This window comes from Lemur catta, chromosome 5, assembly GCF_020740605.2.
Source record: "Lemur catta isolate mLemCat1 chromosome 5, mLemCat1.pri, whole genome shotgun sequence".
NCBI classification, from domain to species: Eukaryota; Metazoa; Chordata; class Mammalia; order Primates; family Lemuridae; genus Lemur; species Lemur catta.
The window spans coordinates 56,447,850-56,469,480 of record NC_059132.1 but is presented as its reverse complement, the minus strand read 5'-3'; the positions used below and the strand labels follow the sequence as shown (position 1 = coordinate 56,469,480).

The 21,631-nt window shown below is 40.1% G+C and overlaps 1 protein-coding gene across 5 annotated transcripts in view; it reads left to right on the top strand.

The window, feature by feature from the left end:
- KIF13A (kinesin family member 13A) overlaps positions 1–21,631 on the top strand; it is a 193,354-nt gene that overhangs the window by 160,965 nt on the left and 10,758 nt on the right. For 2 of the 5 annotated variants that reach the window (XM_045551847.1, XM_045551852.1), the window contains 13 exons: positions 2,715–2,753; positions 4,280–4,379; positions 6,003–6,129; positions 8,498–8,553; positions 9,761–9,885; positions 10,167–10,343; positions 11,058–11,150; positions 11,603–11,755; positions 12,717–12,794; positions 15,633–15,680; positions 18,186–18,291; positions 19,399–19,550; positions 20,069–20,173. In XM_045551847.1, the coding sequence (XP_045407803.1) occupies positions 2,715–2,753; positions 4,280–4,379; positions 6,003–6,129; positions 8,498–8,553; positions 9,761–9,885; positions 10,167–10,343; positions 11,058–11,150; positions 11,603–11,755; positions 12,717–12,794; positions 15,633–15,680; positions 18,186–18,291; positions 19,399–19,550; positions 20,069–20,173 (1,359 nt within the window). The remainder of the gene's footprint in view (positions 1–2,714; positions 2,754–4,279; positions 4,380–6,002; positions 6,130–8,497; positions 8,554–9,760; positions 9,886–10,166; positions 10,344–11,057; positions 11,151–11,602; positions 11,756–12,716; positions 12,795–15,632; positions 15,681–18,185; positions 18,292–19,398; positions 19,551–20,068; positions 20,174–21,631) is intronic. The other 3 variants (XM_045551849.1, XM_045551848.1, XM_045551851.1) reach the window with 3 other exon arrangements.

Genomic DNA, 21,631 nt, shown 5'->3' with positions numbered 1-21,631 from the left:
ATCCATTGCCTTTTTTCTAGCTTTAAAATACTATGTTTACTTAGTGTTGATTAATAATAACTTTATTTATAAACCCATACATCTTAATGCTATAGTATTCGTTTATTTTAGGCAGGTTTTACTTTATATCTGGTCCAAAATATAGTTGGATATTTGGCATTGCTGCCTGGCTTGATCCACTTTTATTTGTATCATTAAATTGGTTCCATACACTGTCATAATTAACCAGCTCTTTGAAAGCTTTGCTTTTTTTTTTTTCCAATTAAAAGTTGTCCTCATGGTCATTTTTGTCCATTGTATCTCCTATTCCTAAACTTTATGTTCTCATTTAAAAAATAAAAAGATGAAAACCTCTAAGAAATAATGTTCATATTATCAGTCAGAACTATTCGGTACTCTGTGAAAATAATCTTTAAAATTAGGAACTTGTCCTGCAGTGGCCCAGAAGGGTGTAGGCTCCTGGCAGAGTCTCCAGTTGACTACCAGATAGGAATGAGCTATGGGGAAGAATCAGACTGTCAGACCTGGCTCCCTCACTGCTGGGTGTGAGTGGAAACACTTCCCTTTCATGACTGACAGAAAACATTTCTCCTTTGTGGAGTCTGGGCATAAGCCCAGCCACTCTTGAGAATGATTCCACGTCTATCTCAGTTTCCTTTTGACTTCATGACCTTCAGGCAAAGACTCTTCTGAAAGCTAAAAATCGGTGCACAGGCTATGGGGCTTTAAAGAGACACCACTTGGTCAGACACAGCCTTCCCTCTTCAAGGCTAAAATCCCCTCCAGCTCTCAACATCTGTCCATACTTCATTCAGGGTATGAATGGAGATGCAAGGACAGGGGCTGCTCCGGTTTCGAGGCTTCTCCATCAGTCTTTTTCTTGTGTGTCTGCAGCCCATAGAGCAGGAAACGGGATTTGTGGGTGTTCTCATACAAGTTCAGTCCCTCCCTTAGCCATCAGCTTCTGGGTGGCTGCAGGGCTTGGCATGAAGAGAGAGCACTAGACTTGGAGTCAGGAGACCTGGGTTCTTTAGTCTAGTTTGGCTTAACTAAATGGTTACCTTAACTGGATAATTTAAACTTGAGTTCCCTTTTTTATTTTCTCCAATATGATGAGGAAGACTTAATAATTATCCAAGGTCCCTTTCTGCAATAAAATATTTGCATTTTTTAAACAACTCTACTTCTGGGTTAAAACTGATTTTTGTCAAAATGTGAACCTTAAAATATTAGCCTTTCCCCGGTGCTCTAATGCTCTTTTAAGAGCATAGTACCAGCCATACAAATTAGAACTGTGACTATTTTAAAGGCTTTTCTTTTTTTTCCTTTGCTGCCATATTCAAAGTCATGTGTGGCAATTTTGTTGTTGACATGGTAGAATTATTCTAACGCAATAGCTGAAGCCAATGCAGAATATGCTGATTTCACAAGTTTCATATCATGAAAGCTCAGGCCGGTTTTCAGTTAATGGAAGTACTTCCTTAGTGTAAAAATTAGTGATAAATTAGAGCTATTGGTTCTTTTACATTAATAGGGAACATTAATTCAAGATAAGTTGTTCAGGATTGGGCTTTTATTTAGTAAGTCAGTCATATAACTGATAATTATGGTAACCAAACTTTTAAAAAAAGTTTATTTTGAAGTGTAGATATGAAAATAATTTTAACTATATTTTTAATCTCCTTTTTTAAAAAGGAGATTCATGTCTTTTCTGTAACTAAAAAAATTTAGTCATAAATCTAAATCAAGGGTTTCCAGATTCTTGTTTCTAAGGAAAATCGCCTCAACCAAAACCCTTTTGTTTTCAGCAGGCTGACCTAGTTTTGCCAAATGTTTTTACCAAAATTGTCACTTCATGTAATTATTGTAAAATGTTGCCTTGTGTTTGGGACAGTTGTGATTTTCTCAAGTGATTGTTACGGTCCCTAGAGGATACGGAGAGATCCAGATGTGCAAAATAGCGTACTGTGCTTTCGTTGCAACAGTGTAGTAGGAGCCCTTGTATGTGTGTAGCCTCGGGTTGCCCAGGTTTTTCTCTGCGATGACTTCACCCATGAGAGCGGTGTGTTGCAGAGAAGGCAGCCGCAGTTGAGCACTAAAGGCCTGGCTTCCAGTCCTGACCTGCCACAATCTGTGTGACCCTTGGGTTCAAGCATTTCATCCTTCAGGGCTTCAGTTGCCTCATCCCTAAAACCAAGATTGGGCAAGAGAATCTCTAAAGTCCCTTGTGGTGCTGCCATTCTGTCTTCCTAAGCCCATCTCAAATCTCTGTCAAATAGCCTACCCATAAATAACATATCAGATATCTATTTGCATAACAATGGAGGAAGGCCTGGCCCGATGATATTGGTTCCTATCCCCATCTAAGAGAGTTCTTTTTTTTTTTTTAAAGCCAGTCAAATTTAGCAGTAAGGGGTTGTATACCAACTTCAGTGACACTAATGTTAATAAGTTCTGATAACCCACTACCATCGGACCAGCCAAGAGTTCTTATTTTTAATGACTGCTTTCTTTATAAAAAAAATTATTTAAATTATAGACTAGTGAATTAAATCTGTTAAACCTCTTTGAGCTTCAATTAAATGTTTTATTATGCTGATGTTATGCAACCTGTCCATTGTAATGTGTGTGTTAAGCTGTTAAAGAATTATTTTCCCTGTGTGCTGTTTGAGAAACAAAATGCATGTCCTTTGTGTTTATTTTTTTCCTACCAGAGAGATGATGAGGATGGTGATGATATGGATAGTTATCAGGTATTGCTACTGCTGTCAATCCTGTGGCATGGGGCACAGCTACTGCTAATTGCCAGCATTCGCAAAGCAGAGGCCAGGGAGGACGACCCTAGAGCAAGAATATGCAGTTTTTCACTTGCTTTTGATTTGCTTTATATGCAGTTGGACACAACACTATCTCTACAGATTTCCTTGTCAGTTCAAAATTTGTAACCAGATACTGCCTTTTTGCTATGCCATCTCAAATTACTAGCTTATTGCTAAGCAAGATCATTATCAATGTATTAAAACTGGTGATCTTAAAAATTGCACAGCTATCCGGATGTCCATGATCTTTTAGGTAGACTCTTTCCAGTGCTAAACTACACTTTGCTCCTTACATCCAAGAGGCTAGGATTGCTATAATATGCCATTTTACTTTAAAAGACTTTTGCTGACAGGAAAATTGAAGACATTTTATGCACATAACTTTGTTTTGTTTATTTAGCTAGTTTTCAAAATATGTGCAAATGTGAAATTTTGCCTAGTCAGCACTGATGGGCCTGTTCGTATGGAGCGGGGGTGACACAGTCATGGTCAAAGCAGCAAACCAGGGTTTGGTTCCCAGTGTTGTGCTGATTTTCCAAGTTTTCAAAGGATGTCTTCCTATATATAAAATGTGGGTACATTGTAGTGAAAGCTTCAGAGGTCCTTAGGTATCTGCTCTTAATATAATGTCTTAAAGCTTAGGCTAGAAGCAAGCAAGTCAAAGAGCATTTTGAATAGAATTGATGGATTTTCTTTCCCTACTCATAATTTTACTAAGAAAAAAAAAACACGTAAACAAAAACTTTAGGGGAAATATCAGTGTCCCTTGGATCTCAGCAATGCCACTGACTAACGTCCTGGGGCTGTTTGCGCGCTTCCTGCCACATTATTCACGGTGAAGTCCAACGGCTGCTTCTGGGATTTCTCCAAGCATGGCTGACTGCATGTTGGGTTTTTGCATGGGAGATTTTTGGTTAGCCTCGTGGTGGTGGTTGGAAGTAAAATCTCTGTGGCAAGTTTGAAAAGTTCTCTGCTGACCTGTTCTTTGCATTTCAGGAAATGTATGTTATCAGGCCATTGAATTATGAAAATGCCTGTCATTTTCCATTCCATTTGTTGTGACATGGTTTGGGCTCTGTTCATGGTGTCCTTCTGTTTGGAATCACAAATCCTACAATGAGTAGCCATGATTTCAGTACACACACAGGCGCACACACATGCACAATGCGTTAAAAATCATTCAACAGCTGGTGTAGTTTGAGCATGTCTTGCTTTAAGTAGAATTATCCTTTTTGAGATCCTGGGGATCTGATTTCTGGGTAGTGGCATCCTTGATCAACATGCGTTGTTACTGAGGCCTCTGTGCTTTCTTCCATGTTAATTACACAGTAGTGTCCAATGGCCTTTCCTAATGAAAAGTTTCCTAATCAATTTAAGCATCTTTTTGAAAAAAAAGGAAGAAAGAAAGAAATAGTTGTCTGTGCACCCTACAGGAAAATGTTTTCCCTCCTTGATGTCAGGAAGAAGACTTAAATTGCGTAAGAGAGAGGTGGTCAGATGCACTCATTAAACGACGAGAATACTTGGATGAACAGATTAAAAAAGTCAGCAATAAAAAAGGTATGTGAGATTAAACTCTTTTTCTGGGAGTAGCTTCTTTAATTTTTATTTATTTATTTATTTATTTTGAGACAGAATCTCACTCTGTTGCCTGGGCTAGAGTACCCTGACGTCATCCTAGCTCACAGCAACCTCAAACTCCTGGGCTCAAGTGATCCTCCTGCCTCAGCCCCCTGAGTAGGTGGGACTACAGGTGTGTGCCACCACACCCAGCTAAATTTTTTTCTACTTTTAGTTGTCCAACTAATTTCTTTCTATTTTTTGTAGCGACGGGGGCCTCATGCTTACTGAGGGTGGTCTTGAACTCCTGAGCTCAAGCAATCCTCCTGCCTCGGCCTCTCAGAGTGCTAGGATTACAGGCATGAGCCACCATACCTGGCCCTGCGAGTAGCTTTTTTATTAATACTTCTGCACAATGGTGATGGGCTGTTTTCTTCCCCTAGTTGGACAGTAGTATCTTAGTTTTTTGAACTTAGAAAAATTATAGACATTATTATACATTTTTGGTTTTAAGAAGTCTCCAAATTTGAAAGTAACAAGTTTTCATAAAACTCTTGGTTTATGTCATAAAACTGTGACATTAAATATCAAACTCAAATTTTGTTTTGATAAATGCAAATGTGACCAATATTGATCGGAGGTGCTCCAGGGACCAGGGCCTAGGACTTACTACAGCAGCTGACTGGTCACTTCTGAAACCACAGCACTGGGCAGGTCAGCGGCCAGCCGCTGTTGGGGCAGAGCTGTGTGCTCAGCTAGGTCAGGATGGCCCCTGCAGTTCTACTCGCTGCCACCCAGCCCCAGGCTGGGTGCAGTTTGCTTATGCTGGCAATAGCCACTTGGATTCTAGAGTAGAAATCTGCGCTTAAAATCCTTAGTCTCTCATCTGGACTTCATGGTCCACTCATTGTGGTTGGTTCTGCACCAAAGAACACATCATGAATATTAAGCCATTTCATGTAGAAGCTAGCAAAAATTCTCCCTCAGGAAAATATCTTGGCTCAACGTGTGGTGTTGCTTTATGTTCGTGCTCAGACTGCTAATGAGAACCCACTTTGACGATACCCAGAGAGCCCCAGAATTGAGTTACGGGAATGAGAATTTCAAAATATATCAAGTAAAATCCCTTTCATAATAAGCGTGAAGGAAAAAAAAATAAAGTTGGTTTTCCAGGGTAAGGTATATGGTGTTTTTTAATCCTCTATCTTTATAACATGGTGTATAGTTTCATAAAGCAATGGCACACCCAGTATTCTGTTTGACCCTCCCAACAAGTACATGAAGTAGACATGACTTATATGATCCCTTATATGATCAGGAGACTAAGAATCGTCTGTTGAATAACTTCCCCAAATTATAGAACCAATAAAATGACCTGAGCCTTCTAACTGCTGTTGCAAATACTCTTTCTACTGTTCCTGGCTTATGGTATCTTAAGCTGGTGTCATAGCCACTTTCAGCTCCTGTGGATGCTCTTGCTTGAACTTCAAAGCCTCATACGCTTTTTTGCAACATTGTGGATGTTTAAGCCCTTATGGCTGTCACTAAGTGAAAATGTGTTTATTTTAAATTGAGAAATTTACTGTCTCTTGTGGGCACTGGTCCCCTCATTTTGTTCTGCAGAGAAGACGGAGGATGACGTGGAGCGGGAAGCCCGGCTTGTGGAGCAGTGGGTGGGGCTGACCGAGGAGAGGAACGCAGTGCTGGTGCCGGCCCCAGGCAGCGGCATCCCCGGGGCACCTGCCGACTGGTAAGGCTGCCCGTCCTTCTGTGCGGACATTGCCTGGGGCAAGAGCTGTGCCAGTGACTTTCCAGGACTGTCACAGTAAATACCAACCAACCGAGCTGCTCAGGGAAGGGCCACCCATCTCTAGTGCTGCCTTTGCTTTTTTCCTTCCCTACCGCAGCCAGCTTCCCCTCACAGGAGGCCAGAGAGCATTGATTACCCGGCCAGGTAATCAATACTGTACTCCTTTATTCCTCTGCATAAGCAATTTGGACATTGTTCCCTGATCCTTAGAAATTCTTTTATTTTGGATGGCAAGAAGGATGTTTCCACAGTGTACTTGAAGAGCACAGAAAATATATCTCATTTGCCCTGGTACCTGCTCAGTATGGTAACTAGCAAAGAGTAAGCACTTAAGCACCACGTAAATAATGATCGATCTGTAGATCGATCAAGCCTAGGTGTTCTCATGAGAAACAACCTGGTATCTAGGCTCTGGAGGCAGACGGGTCTGGATTTCGTTTCCAGCTTCAGCTCTTAGGTCTATTTTCTTAACTTCTCTGAGGCTTTACTCCTAATCTATTAATGGAGCTACCTTTTTGGTGGTTTTGTGAGAATTAGAAAGAATGTATATAAAACGCCTTGTGTATTATAATATAATCTTGTATATTATAATGTATATCAAATACCTTTCATGCCCATTCGTTAAATGGTAGCTGCTACTGCTGCTTATTCTTATTCTCATCCTTATTACATGAATATGTCCCGGGCATTTAAAATAAATCAGATTTCCTTTTGACCACAGAATGTACATTACCAGACAGTCTTTTTTGAACAGGCATTGAAACATTAGTGATGGTATTTGTCTCCAGTGATAAATGGAAATGTAATCAATTTCATGGTCTGTTTTATGAAACTAAAAAATCTCAATTTGCGGGCATATAATTTGTAACCCGATCTTTCTGTGGGCAGATTCTGCTGTTGTGCTGCAGTCTTGTAGGTCACATGTAGTATGTCTGCTGGGCTCTTCTCATGGACAGCCAGCAAATTCCCAAACTTGTTCTGTTCCACAGCAAGATAGTTCATTTCCTTTCCTCAATCTCTCTCATTTGAGGTGTTTTCAAATTTCAGATCTTGAATGTGTGTAACACATCACTCCTGGGTCTCATACCTAGTTATTCTGACTCAAAAGAGAAAGGATGAGGCTGAGCACAGTGGCTCACACCTGTAATCCTAGCACTCTAGGAGGCCAAGCAGAAGGATCGCTCGAGATCAGGAGTTTTAGACCAGCCTGAGCAAGAGCGAGACCCTGTCTCTACTAAATATAGAAAGAAATTAGCTGAACAACTAAAAATATATACAGAAAAAATTAGCCAGGCATGGTGGCGCATGCCTGTAGTCCTAGCTACTCAGGAGGCTGAGGCAGGAGGATTGCTTAAGCCTAGGAGTTTGAGGTTGCTGTGAGCTAGGCTGATGCCATGGCACTGTGGCCTGGACAACAGAGCAAGACTCTGTCTCAAAAAAAAAAGAGAGAAAGGATGGGAGGATGGGCCCAGGACTCATCATTTTTTAATAAGAATTTGCATTTTTTTTTTTTTTTTTTAGACAGAGTGTTGCTCTGTTGCCTGGGCTTAGAGTACTATGGCATCAACCTAGCTGACAGCAACCTCGAACTCCTGGGCTCAAGCCATCCTCCTCCCTCAGCCTCCAGAGTAGCTGGGACTACAGGCACGCACCACCACATCCAGCTAATTTTTGCTATTTTTAGTAGAGATGGGGTCTTGCTCTTGTTCAGGCTGGTCTCGAACTCCTGATCTCAAGCCATCCTCCCACCTCAGCTTCCCAGAGAGCAAGGTTACAGGTGTGAGCCACCATATCCAGCCGAGAATTTGCATTTTGAAAAATGCCTCTTCATTCCAAGAGACCTCTGAAGTGATTGTGTTCCAGCTGGGCCAGTTTTTGATAAAACACTGCTCAGACTCCCCTGCATACAACCCTACCTCCTTTCACACATCGCTCCTTCTCTCCTTTGAGCTTTTAAAATGCTGTCCCTGTTGTTTACTCCTCTAGTCTCTGATCCTGCCCCTGTCACCACTCTAACAGCATCCTCCTTCCTTTTCCCTATCACTAGAATTATTTTTAGGAAGGCTTCAAATAATCTTTGTTTCAATTAATTACATGTAATTTATATAACTGGTAGTTCTTTTATATGTCATATAATTCCCATGATTTATGTTAACAGGGAAGTCAAGAAATGTAAAAGTATTTCATTAGTTAGAATCTACATCTCCACAGTGGTTCTCCTCTGCTTCCACAGCTCTCTGGCATTTTATCATCTAGCAAGATATAAAATACGTATTTTGTAATGATTAAATTTTGTTATTAAATTTAGGATCCCACCTCCTGGAATGGAAACGCACATACCAGTTCTCTTCCTCAATTTGAATGGTAAGTAGACAAAGTTGCAGAGGTTATCACATTGAATTAAGGTTTGTAATCTGTTCAGACTCACATTATTTTGATCCTTCAATCACTTTTCTAATCATTCATATGCCGTATCCAGGTGACATTTTCGGTCCATTCAAATATGTATAAGCCCAAAATGTGAAAACACTGGAAGAAAGATGTAGATATTTAATCAAAAAGGAGCATACTCGGAGATTGAGAACTAACAGGAATATTAAAGTAGTTGCTCTGAAACATTAATAGACATAGAAGTTACCTGGGGAAGTAATCACCCCCAGAGATTCTGGCTCTTTAGACTTGGCAAGGGCCTAGGGATCTGCATTTCTGATTAGTACACTTTGCTCTCCTCCCTCAGTCGTTTCAATGCCAGAAATGACCACATTGTCACCCTGCATTAAGGGTTGTTCTTTACTATGGCAATTAGGTCAAACCTAGGCAAGCCCATGAGTAGAAAATAATAGCAGAGTTGATGAGTTTGGGGTAGGCAGGATCCTCGCAGGCCCTTCAGCAGGGTCCTAGGACTCCTCAAAACACAACCTGGAAACTTCTGTTCTAGAGGGAGGACTAATGATGGATGGAGGACACAGGGAGGTTGGCTTTGTCTCTTCACATGAAGAATTTTTTCAAAGCCTGGAACTCACTGCCTTGTATGGTGGTGAGGTCCCCATTGTTGGAGGGGAGCAAAGACTGGATGACTGCTGGCAGATTTGGGAAGAGTCAGATTTAGACAAGGTATAGGAAGAAGATGATCTTTATATTTCTCCCAAGTGTTCAGAACTTTGATTCTAAATTGATAAATTTAACTGTTGAAATCTCTAATTTAATGTAAGTTATGTAAGCACGACAGAAACCTAACAGCAGGTTACAGGAGGTATGGACATCAGAAAGCGGCAAAATTCTAAGGTGTGTTTAGTGAAAAGATTTGCTCTTACGTATAGAGTGTATTCATTCCATCTGATAGGAGCTTCACAAGGCAACTTTTTGGCTCCCATAGTTGTACTTTTCAAGAATAAAAGCTATTGTGAGTCTTAGAGTCTCTATTTCAACTGCAGGATAAGGAATAAAAGAAAAAATGGAAGTGTATCATATATAAACCTTCATCTGTACAGAGCATATTTTAAAATTTTTGGTGTTTGCTCAAAAACTGACTCTCCCCCCATTTTTTTTTCTGTGCCCTGGACTTGGTTAGCTGATGACCTCAGTGCCAACGAACAGCTTGTTGGCCCCCATGCGTCAGGTGTGAACTCCATCCTGCCCAAGGAGCATGGCAGCCAGTTTTTCTACCTGCCCATCATAAAGCACAGCGATGACGAGGTAAGTAACCCCCAAGGTTTCTCTTACAGTGTTTCAGATGAGCACACACGCCTTGTGGGCCTATTGTCTTGTTAAACTGCTGTGGTTTGCTTTGGGGAAGAAGACTGGGGAATTAAAAAAAAAAAAATAGAACATTTGTGTTGTCATTCAAAAAAGGTGAGGAAAGAGATCGGTTTGATTGCACTGAGTTGGATTTATTTTCTTTCTCTAGGGTGTCATGTAAAACTGCTGCACCTGAGTTGTGTCTTGTTTCTATCTCCCCATCGTTCCCCCACTCCTAGGTGTCAGCCACAGCCTCCTGGGACTCCTCGGTGCATGATTCTGTTCACTTGAATAGGGTCACACCACAGAATGAAAGGATTTACCTGATTGTGAAAACCACAGTCCAACTCAGTCACCCGGCTGCGATGGAGTTAGTGTTACGAAAGCGGATTGCCGCCAATATTTACAACAAACAGGTAGTAACCGGGCCTGATTCTGCCACTGTGGCTGTGAGCTCCAAGTTCTCTCCTTCTCTGTATCACAAAGTAGCGTGTTGTGATGCTAATGCAGTGAATGTGCAAAATGTGACCACACTGGGCCAGTTATAGTCTGGTCCTCATTTATGAAAGATAGAGGGCATGAGGCTGGCAGAGGTAAATGTCATCCACCCAAGGACTTTTCCACCTGGCCTTATTAGAGCCCCACCATCCCAGCAGGCAGTGGAGCTGAGATTGTTTGGAAACTGGAAAAACCGAGTCTGAGAGATTCATTGCCAGTGACAAAACCAGGACAAAATGCAGACTCCAAATAAATCCCTATCCTACCGCTTTGCCAGATCTCCTCTCAGAGGGGCTGTCAACAAAACTGATCCTCCCCAGTGTTCTCCTGACATCCCGAGAAAGACTGATTAGACCCTGGAGAGATCAAAGGAAGGCGGCAGATGGGAGAGAGAAGCAACCGCAGAAACCCAGAATGGGAGCATATTCTGTAGTCTAACTCCTGCATGGCAGCTGGGCACTAGTGTCCCTTGGGGTTGGAGACAAGGATTCTTGGGTTCAGGGGGGTTTTTTTGTGTTGCTGATTATTGTGTATATCAAAAACGTGGTAATTCATAATGCTCTTACAATTTGTAAAATACTAAATAACTTATATTTATCATATAGCTTAATCCAGCTTTCTTTTTCTACCAGAGTTTCACACAGAGTTTGAAGAGGAGAATATCATTGAAAAATATATTTTATTCCTGTGGTGTAACCTATGAAATAGTGTCCAATATACCAAAGGTAAAATTTATACTACTTTTTAAAATATCAATATATAAATAATGCAGAATGGGTTCATTCTCCAGAATTCTAAAGCATTTTCTCACCACACTTTTTTTTTTTTTTTTGAGACAGAGTCTTGCTCTGTCGCCCCAACTAGAGCGCAGTGACATCATCATAGCTCACTGCAACCTCCAACTCCTGGGCTCAAGGGATCCTCCTGCCTCAGCCTCCCAAGGAGCTGAGACTATAGGCATGCGCCACCGTGCCTGGCTAATTTTTCTATTTTTAGTAGAGATGGGATCTCACTCTTGCTCAGGCTGGTCTTGAACTCCTGAGCTCAAGTGATCCCCTCACCTCAGCCTCCTGGAGTGCTAGGATTACAGGCGTGAGCCACCATGCCTGGCACTTGCCACTTTTCCTGAAAACATTGTTCACATTAAAGTGTTGTTATTTCCTGCCTGTCCCTGTAGGCAACTGAGGAGATAGAGGACCGGGAAACACTGGCTCTCCTGGCAGCAAGGAGTGAAAACGAAGGCACGTCCGATGGGGAGACGTACATTGAGAAGTACACTCGTGGCGTGCTGCAGGTGGAAAACATTCTGAGTCTTGAACGGCTCCGGCAGGCAAGTAACTGAATATTTGGACCAGAGGATGAAATCACCAGCCTTTACCCCCAGTGGAGAAAGATGAATTTATTGCCTAAACACCTCTCAAAGTCTGTCAGAGAAGGAGCGCTTCAGTAGCGATCTCACTAGGGAAACGACTCCGGCAAAATAGTAACAAAAATTAAAATAATGGCTAATTTTCATTGAATACTTCCTACTTGCCAAGCACTGTGCCTGAGTAATTTAGATACATTATTTCATTTACACTTCAAGATAACCCTCTGAGTTAAGTACTGTTGAAATCTCCATTTTCACATGAGGAAATTGAGGCTGAAAGAAGTTGGCTAACTCACCCAAGGTTACACAGCTGGGAAATGGTACAAAGTCGGGTGTCAACCCAAATAGCTTAACTCCAAAACCCACGTGCTTAACCACGGACTATTACTGTCTCCATAATACTTAGACCTGGCTTAACCTTTGAGGGGACAGCAAGACATTCAAGTGGAAATAATCTGCTAAGCAGTGGAACTGTACAACAGGAGATATCATTTCACAGGAACAATAGTTCACGTTAGGGAGAGTGTATTGAGCACCAGGAGGAATACAATTGCTGTCTGTCAGAAAAATCTTCCCTTAGTGGAAATCCCAGCCACATTGCTGCATGAGTAAAACACAAACAGCATCAAACTTCATTATCATTTTGCAAGTGAGATACATAGTTAGAGGCATCTCTTCTAGGTTTTCTCAACATAAATGCCTTTCATTCAGCAGCTTTCCTGGTTTTATTTATGAAAAAAATGTTTTTGATAGATTGTTAAGCAAAAAATAATAAGTAGGTACAGTCAGATTTCAGTTTTATAAATGTGTGTGTAGGACTGAAGTGATCTTCTGTATTTTCTGCATCTTCTGTAAATAAACATGCTATTTTTATCATCAGAAGAAAAAATAAGTGTTATTTTCAATTATTATACATTTATAGGCTGTCACGGTCAAAGAAGCACTGTCCACCAAAGCTCGGCACATTCGGAGAAGCCTCAGTACACCAAATGTTCATAATGTAAGTACAGCCTGCCAAGGTGATGCCTCTTCTGTGACACATTTCAGAAACTGAGATGGGGGACGTGGGGTTTACTTGGTGGGACTAGCACACCCGGCACTGGTGTCGCACCCAAAAGTGTATGTAGCCTGCTTCTCTGTGCCAGGGAAGCACACCACGGAGCGCAGTTGTGTGTGACGTTGACTGAGCCTTCAGTTCATCAGGTTATCTCCTTGAAAGAAGTTTCATAAGACATCAATCAGTTGAGTTTGGTTGGATGGAGGTGGTAGAGTGAGCTAGCAATCCTGGCAGCAGAGCCGCAGGGTGCCGGCTGCTCTCGAGTGAGTTTACGTGCCTGTTCTAGCTGCCCTGATGGGTCTTATCTGCTGCCATCCGTGTGATAAGGAGCCAGGCACTCCCTGTGGACCCTCCTGCAGGCCCTCGCCTTTCCTTTGGCCATTTTGATTGTCTTCCTCAACCAGTTAGTTCGTGTAGAAAATCCAATTGACAGACACTGCTTCTAGAGGAGGGAGAGACGCTGTCACGGGGAGAAAGGACAGGTTAGTGCATGGACCACTTCAAAGCATCTCCTCCCAGAAGCATCAGAGTAACAGTAAGATCCTTCAAGGAAAAGCACAGGATTATTTGCCTTGCTAATCTCCAGAGTCTCCAGAAAATGATTAAAGACATGGTGAACATTCACAAAAATTGTCTTACAATAGGCTACAGAGCAAAGCCCAGCCGATACCAGTAATCATCGTCATACAGATTACACTGTCCGACCACAATGCAGTTATTAGAAGTAGATAGTAAGAGACTAGTACAGTTGTCAATTGAGAAACACTCTTCCAATTAACTCGTGTATGAAAGAAAAGATGGTAATGGAAGTTAGGATATATTTAATACTAAATGAGAATAAAAGTGGTTTACACATCAATACTTGAGGGATGCAGTTAAAGTGGTGCTTAGATAGAAATTATTAACCCTAAATTTGCTATTATTCCGTCCATACAGCAGAATACTACACAGTAGAGAAAATGACAGTGAGAGCTACTGTTAGGAAATGTATAACTCTTACACTAAGAAGAGTAATAAATAATGAGATAAACATCTAGCTTAAAAAATAAAAACTACCTGTGAGGTCATCTAAAAAACTGTTTTATTTTGAAACTAAATCTAATCAAGACTCTAGATCTAACTCCTCATATTTACAGAGGACAGAGTAAAAGTGGTGTCATTTAATTAGCAAAATCCAGGCTGTGGGAAACTTTATAGAAAAAAATGAAGTAGTTTTTTAAACAAATTAAATGTATTTTTTTTTTATTTCAGTAGATTTATAGCGTACAAGTGGTTTTTTGTTACATGAATGAATTGTATAGTGGTGAAGTCAGCGTTTTTAGTTGTGCCCAGCACCCGAATAGTGCACATTGTACCCAATAGGTAATTTTTCATCCCTCACCCCCATCACCATCCCCACTGCTGTGTCTCCAAAGTCCATTATACCACAAGTTAAATTTAAATGCAATAAAACTGTTTTTTAACAAATTACATTTCAAACAAATTAGATTTTAAGAAAAGGGAAAACTCATAGATTAAAAGAGACTTAAGGGATATATCAACCAATTGCAATATATAAACTTTTGATCCTGATTCAAAAAAAACTATGAAAATGTGTATGAGATATTTGAGCACCAACCATATATTTGGTAGTATTTAGGAATCACTTAATTTTTAAATATGTGATAATGGTATTGTGTTTATTGTTTTTTAAAAGGGAAAGGGAGTTCCTTAATTTTTAGAGATTCATAGAAAAATGTTTATGGATAAAAAATTTTTTAAGTTAGGAAAAGAAAATTAGAATACATTCAAATAGAGAAGGAAATAAATGTTAGTGCAGATATATAATAAATTCAAATAAGAAGGGAATGATAAATATTAGAACAGAATTATATGAAATGGAAAACAAATAATAGAAAGAATAGACAAAGCTGAAAAGCAGATTGTAGTCAAATGGACTGACTTCCAGTTAAGATTGATTGGGGAAAAAAAGAAAATGTGAGAAAACATACAAATATTATTTTGAATAAAAAGGGGGATGTTACTGTAGAGAGAATAAGAGCAAACCATGAATAATGTTATGCCAATAAATATAAAAGCTTAAAATGGAAGTTTCCTACGAAAACTGAGTCAAGAAGAAATAGAAAACCTGAATACAGCAATCACCAAAAAGAAGGCCTAAACTAAAATCATGACTATGTTTATTGATGAGAATACACAGAATCAAAAAATTGGGGCCAGGCATAGTGGCTTATGCTTATAATCCCCGCACTTTGGGAGGCTAAGGCAGGAGGATTGCTTGAGGCCAGGAGTTTGAGACCAGCCAGGGCAACATAACAAGACCCCATCTCTAAAAAAATTTTTTCTTAAAAAATTAGCCAGGCATGGTGGTGTGTGCCTGGAGTCCCAGCTACTTGGGAGGCTGAGGCAGGAGGATCGCTTGAGCCCAGGAGTTTGAGGTTGCTGTGAACTATGAAAAACAGCCAGATGTCTGTTAATAGGAGGATGGAACAAATAAGTTGTTAGACTATGGAAGAAGACCATGTATAGTAAGATGCCACTATATGGAGTATAAAAGTGTGTATAATAATACTATGTATTTTTTATGGGTCTATATACAACATGCATGGAAATAAGAAACTCCAAATTGAGGTAGTCATTACTCTTGTGGAGGGAAGAAAGAAAGAGGAATAGAAGAATGTCACACAGGCTTCAACTGTATCTGTGACATTCTATGTCTTAAATAAAAAGAAAATTGTTAATATGTCAACCACATTGAGAAAACTAATTCATCTTTTATAGGTCTCTTCCAGTCGACCAGACCTGTCTGGCTTTGATGAAGATGATAAGGTGTGTGTCTGTGGGCATGGCCAGGTCATTAGTAGACTCTCAATCTGAGAAGTTAGGAGATCTTGGTGTTTTTAAAATCTCTGGGCCTCACTTGGTTGATCCTGCCAGAAAAAAGAAAGAGAAAGAAAAGAAGAAAAGAGAAGGAAAAAAAAGAAAAGGGGGAAGAAAAGACAGAAGGGAGGGAGGGAAGGAAGGAAAGAAAAACCCCAAAAAGACCCAAAAAAAGCTCTGGACTTCCCACGTTAATCTTAGGCAAATCATTCTCTCCATTTCTAAGTTCACATGCTTGATGTGAAATTTCTATGCACTTTCAGCTTTACATTATTACTTAGCATGATACATTCCATACCAGGATAATATTACATATCATTGAATAGATATCTGTATGTTTATGGGTCTAACTCTGAGTGATTGAAGAAGGTTTTACATCCACGATAGCAAAATCAAAGTTATTTTGAATGGGTAAAACGGGATTTAGAATTAAGGACAGTTTGCAACATCATCTTATTCAGCAAATATTTCTTGAATACATATTATATATGAGCCACTGTGCTAGAGATTAGCACAAATTATGTCCACAAGAAGTTTAAACTCTAGTCTTTAGAGGCAGCCAACTCCTGAGAAGTTGAAATAAGATTAAATAAGTTCACATCATATACAAGAGTTTTCTCCATTTAGACTTTAGTCGTTAGACTGAAAAGGATCTGCACTTTTCACCTCTGAGAAAAATCCGCACTTCTCATCTCTGATGATAATCAACTCAAACAAAAGACTGCCACAGGACCTGCACTTTCCACCTCTCACAAAAATCAACTCCAACAAACCAGTCTAAAAATCATGGTGAAAAGTGCCACAGCTCTTAAAATAATGGTGAAATGATGGTGAAATAATTCTTAAAATAATGGTTATTTTAAGGGCTCTAGTAACAACTTCTTGGAAATATCCAGTTAACTGGGCCTCAGCATGATTTGTCTACCAAAACCATTTTAGGCTCTGAGCTGATGAAACAAATCATCTTAAAATGATGGTGAAAAGTGCTACAGTCCTTTAAAAAATGGTGAAATAATTCTTAAAATAATGGTTATTTCAAAAGTTCTGCTGCCTACTTCTTAGAAATATCTAGTTACTTGGGCCTAAACATAGATTTGTCTACCAAAACCATTTTTGATTCCGAGCTGATGAATCAAATGATTCTTCCTTTCTTTTCTTTTTCTTTTTTTTTTTTTTTTTTGAGACAGAGTCTCGCTTTGTTGCCCAGGCTAGAGTGCCGTGGCGTCAGCCTAGCTCACAGCAACCTCAAACTCCTGGGCTTAAGCAATCCTCCTGCCTAAGCCTCCTGAGTAGCTGGGACTACAGGCATGCGCCACCATGCCCGGCTAATTTTTTCTATATATATTTTAGTTGGCCAGATAATTTCTTTCTACTTTTTAGTAGAGACGGGGGTCTCGTCTCACTCTTGCTCAGGCTGGTCTCGAACTCCTGAGCTCAAACTATCCACCCGCCTCGGCCTCCCAGAGTGCTAGGATTACAGGCATGAGCCACCGCGCCCGGCCTGATTCTTAAAATAATGGTGAAAAATGCCACCATTCTTAAAATAATGGTGAAATAATTCTTAAAATAATGGTTATTTTAAGGGCTCTAGTAACAGCTTCTTGGAAATATCCGGTTAGCTGGGCCTCCCTTTAGTATGCCAATACCTTATGCCTGTTTGAAGCTTTTAAATCTTAGGTATACGTAATCACACCACCCAGTTTGCCTGGGACAGTCCTAGCTATGTCTGCTACCCAGACAAAATTATTAATGGAACCATTTTACTCTCAAAAGTGTTTTAGTTTGGTCTTTAAATTATCCAGCCACCCTAGATATGTGCAAAATTGATCAAACTGGCTGCTTTCTGGGGAGGGAGGAGGATGAATGGAAACATATAGGGGTTCAAAAGTGGGTTTCGGCCAGGCATGGTGGCTCACTCCTGTAATCCTAGCACTCTGGGAGGCCAAGGCAGAAGGATTGCTTGAGGCTAGGAGTTCAATTGCTTGAGGCCAGCCTGAGCAAGAGCGAGACCCCATCTTTACAAAAAATAGAAAAATTAGCCCAGTGTGGTAGTGCGTGCCTGTAGTTCCAGCTACTCGGGAGGCTGAGGCAAGAGACTAGATCGAGCCCAGGAGTTTGAGGTTGCTGTGAGCTATGATGACGCCGCTGCACTCCAGTCGGGGCAACAAAGCAAGACTCTGTCTCCAAAAAAAAAAATTAAAGTATGTGTCACTTTATTTTTTATGATTCTATTAAATCTTGAACAAATACAGTAAAATATGAACATATATTCACTCTGGGTATTCCTTGGATATAATGGTATAATTATTTAGAATTTTTCTATATGTTTGAAATATTTCATGATAAAAATAAAGAAGAGCATATATTGCCATTAAAAAAATAAACTCAAATCTGGGCTTCATTTCTCATTTTAGAATGACTTAATTACAGTTAACCTATATTTTTGCCTTGTAGGGCTGGCCAGAGAACCAGTTAGACATGTCTGACTACAGCTCCAGTTACCAAGATGTAGCCTGTTATGGAACTTTACCTAGGGATTCACCTCGAAGGAGTAAAGAAGGTAGTGATGAGATTGTTTTTGCAGCATTATTTCTTTATAATTGCTTAGAAAAGGCATGGAAAAAAAGTCTTTCATGGGTGGCATATTGTAAGATATGTAGCTGAAATTCTAGTTAACTAAACGGTCTTCTTGAAGGAACACATCATGTTCGCTTATTTGATTTCTTTTTGCTTTGTATCCAACTTATCATCCAAATAATGTTAGCCTTTTTGTATATCATTTTAGAATATCCGAATCATTTTTCATGCATCATTTCCTGAGTTTGAAGTCAGTTTTGAGACACAAATCATATTATGTTATTCTCTACCAGACGGATATCTACCTCTGTCATGTTTTTGTACTCAAAGGATTTTTAAAAGAACCTAACTCTAAATCAGTTTCAAAAATAATAGCTGAAATGAGTTTGATCAGTGGGAACATTATTAGCTAAATGTCTGGTCTCCCAGTGCTTTGATGGGAACAGCATTCTTTGGTTATATAAATTAGCTCTTTTACCTCATAACCTTATATTTTACCTACTAACTGCCCTAGTACCCATGAATTGGGAAGGGGGAAAGGGGCCAAAAAAGGTAAGAAATGAGTACAAGCAAGAAAAAAAGAATTGTCCTTTCTTAATCATATAGAGGAGGGTGGCCTGAGAATAAAAGGGGCTTACAAGAAAATGTATACCACATTCATTGAGGATTAATTGAGCCTCTACTTGCTATCTTAAAATAAAACTGTAGAAATAAGAAACACAGAAAATAAGACATTAAATGATAAAGTGCCAAAATGAACATACAGATAATAAGGGGCTCTGAGAATTCAGAAATGGAAAATCAGCGTGAGTTGCAATTGGTGTTGTAAGTGGCACTTCAGCTGGATCTTGAAAAGAGGCTAGAAAATTTGGTTTCTCATTTCTTTCACGCTGACCCGCCCCTAAGTTACTCTTCATGATTTCATAGGTTTATCTCTGTTCTTGCCTACATCTTTTTTAATGCTTAGCCAAATATTGGCCTATGAATTTCATTCTACCAGATATTTCCCTGGCTAGGTCGTTGCCTCACTTTCTGCATGTTGGTTAAAGTTTTCTGTACCTGTAAACTCTTGCCTTTTTGTCTTCCCCAGGTTGTACATCAGAGAATCCTCATGCCTTAACTGTTAGCCCTTTTAAAGCATTCTCTCCCCAGCCGCCAAAGTTTTTCAAGCCCCTGATGCCTGTAAAAGAGGAGCATAAGAAAAGGATAGCCCTTGAAGCAAGGCCTCTTCTAAGCCAGGAGGTAAATGCTTGACTTGTCTGTACTGTGCAGAATAGAGCAGAATCTTGTCTCCCGCGGAGAAGCAGCGATTTGCATTAACAAGTTGGATGTCTCATGTGGACACGCATGGGTCATCGCTCCACGGGATCCTGTTCTCAAATACCTCTTTCTCGAGCATGCAGGGTTGTGGTAGAATTTCTTGTTTGTTATTGTTGCTGTAGTTTTATTTCGTTGTGTTTATGGCTTTTTAAAGTTTTTTTTTTTTTATCTTTCCAGTGAGACAGATGTTTTCTAGGTGTTTTGAAAATATTAAAAACTTCTTATTTTTTGATAGAACTAATTATGTTTTTGCCATAGAATGTGTGTATTCCTGTCAAATTTCTCCAGTAGTTCAACTCTGGCCTGCAGAATTGGCTGCTGCATTACTCACATGTAATAAAAGTGTTAGCGTTGCTTTTCTAACTTGCACGTACTTAATGTGTATTTCGGCTGTCGTCGTCTTTTGTGTGTGATGCATCTGTGTGTCTTAACCTTTGCAGAGCATGCCTCCACCCCAGGCACATAACCCTGGCTGCATTGTACCCTCAGGAAGCAATGGCAGCAGCATGCCAGTAGAACACAATAGCAAACGTGAGAAGAAGATTGTAAGTTCTGGAACCATTTCTGTCATATTGCCTGGTGGTGGGTTTAAGGCCCTTTCACAGACAATCATCCAAATGCTAGGATAAGACATATACGGGGTCTCTGCTTTTAAAAAAAAAAAAAAATGTGATCACTGATAATGAAATTTTGCATGAATGTGGCCATAACCTGTGATTTGCCTATTTTGTTTTATTTATTTGCTTTTTACTTAGGATAAGTTTGCTTAGAAAAAGGGGGCAGTGCACTTGTACTGATTCTGGTCTTTATAAAAAGTATAACAAAGAGATCACTTTAACTAGTACTGAAATCTTTCTAATGTGCCTATACATATTGCCCAGATTCTGAAGTTAATCTACCTAGAGGAATTGCACTTACTTGGAGTAAGTAATCATGCATTTATCTGTGGGTGTGTTTGAGAGCTTTTTATGTTGCCTGATCTATTGCCAAGATAATTCTGTAGTTTGAGCTACGCTATAGTTCCTCAGCACCCATTATCATCATCCCTCTGTCTAGGGTAGCCCTTGGTAATTAGCTGGCAAAATATATTCCAACTCTTTGGTGTCAGCCTTGCTTTCAGGATGGCTTATCTATATTTCACCACAGGTAGGTTGAAACTCTGTCTACAAAATCTCATTCCCCAGCACTTGGTTATAAAATTACAAATTTGAGATACAGTTTTTAAAACTCTGTAGAGCAGGCACTTTAGATTATAAATTATACCTCAATTTATAAAAAAGCAATCTGTGTATTCTCAAGGCTGAAAGCATTCTTTAATTTTGTGTCTCCGGTTTTGCTCTCCTGTGTCTTTCTGGGCTTTAAAAAAGTAAAGCCAGCTTGGGGAGAGAGGAGGCTGCTTGGTATTCGCGCCTGCGTATGATCCGCTCTGTTGGGCAGAGTGTGGAGTCTCATCTCCCAGCAGCACCACGTCAGAGCCATTCCAAAGGCTCTATAGAGTGAGATCCTTTAACAGTTGAAAATATGCTGCTAATGCACGCTGTGTGACACTAACTGCAACTTAATTTGGATATGCAGTTGGCCCTGCACCTGCATGCTTGGGGTGCTGGTGGATCTTAGGAAACGACCTTCACATTCCCCATGTGAGGAAAGAAGAAAACCACCATTTTTCCTTCGTTCCTTTGTTTCTTTCCCTCTTACCCTCCTCTGCCTCCGGGTTCTCCCTGTCCCTCCTTACCAAAGCCCCGTCCTGGTTCCTGATGGAGAAGAATCTGCACATCAGCAGCTGCTCTGTCATCTCTCTGAATCCTAATGCGCTGTTGAGTCACTCACCTCACCACCCCCTGCTCAATTAAAAAGGGTTGCAGGGTGGGCTAAAAAGGCCAGACGACTAGTTTGTTACCCCTTCAAATTCTCTGGCTCTGTGCGTGATTGGATCAGTTTATTGAGATGACACTTACCACTGTGGTCACAGGCACTAAATTTAAACCTATTACAGCAATGTT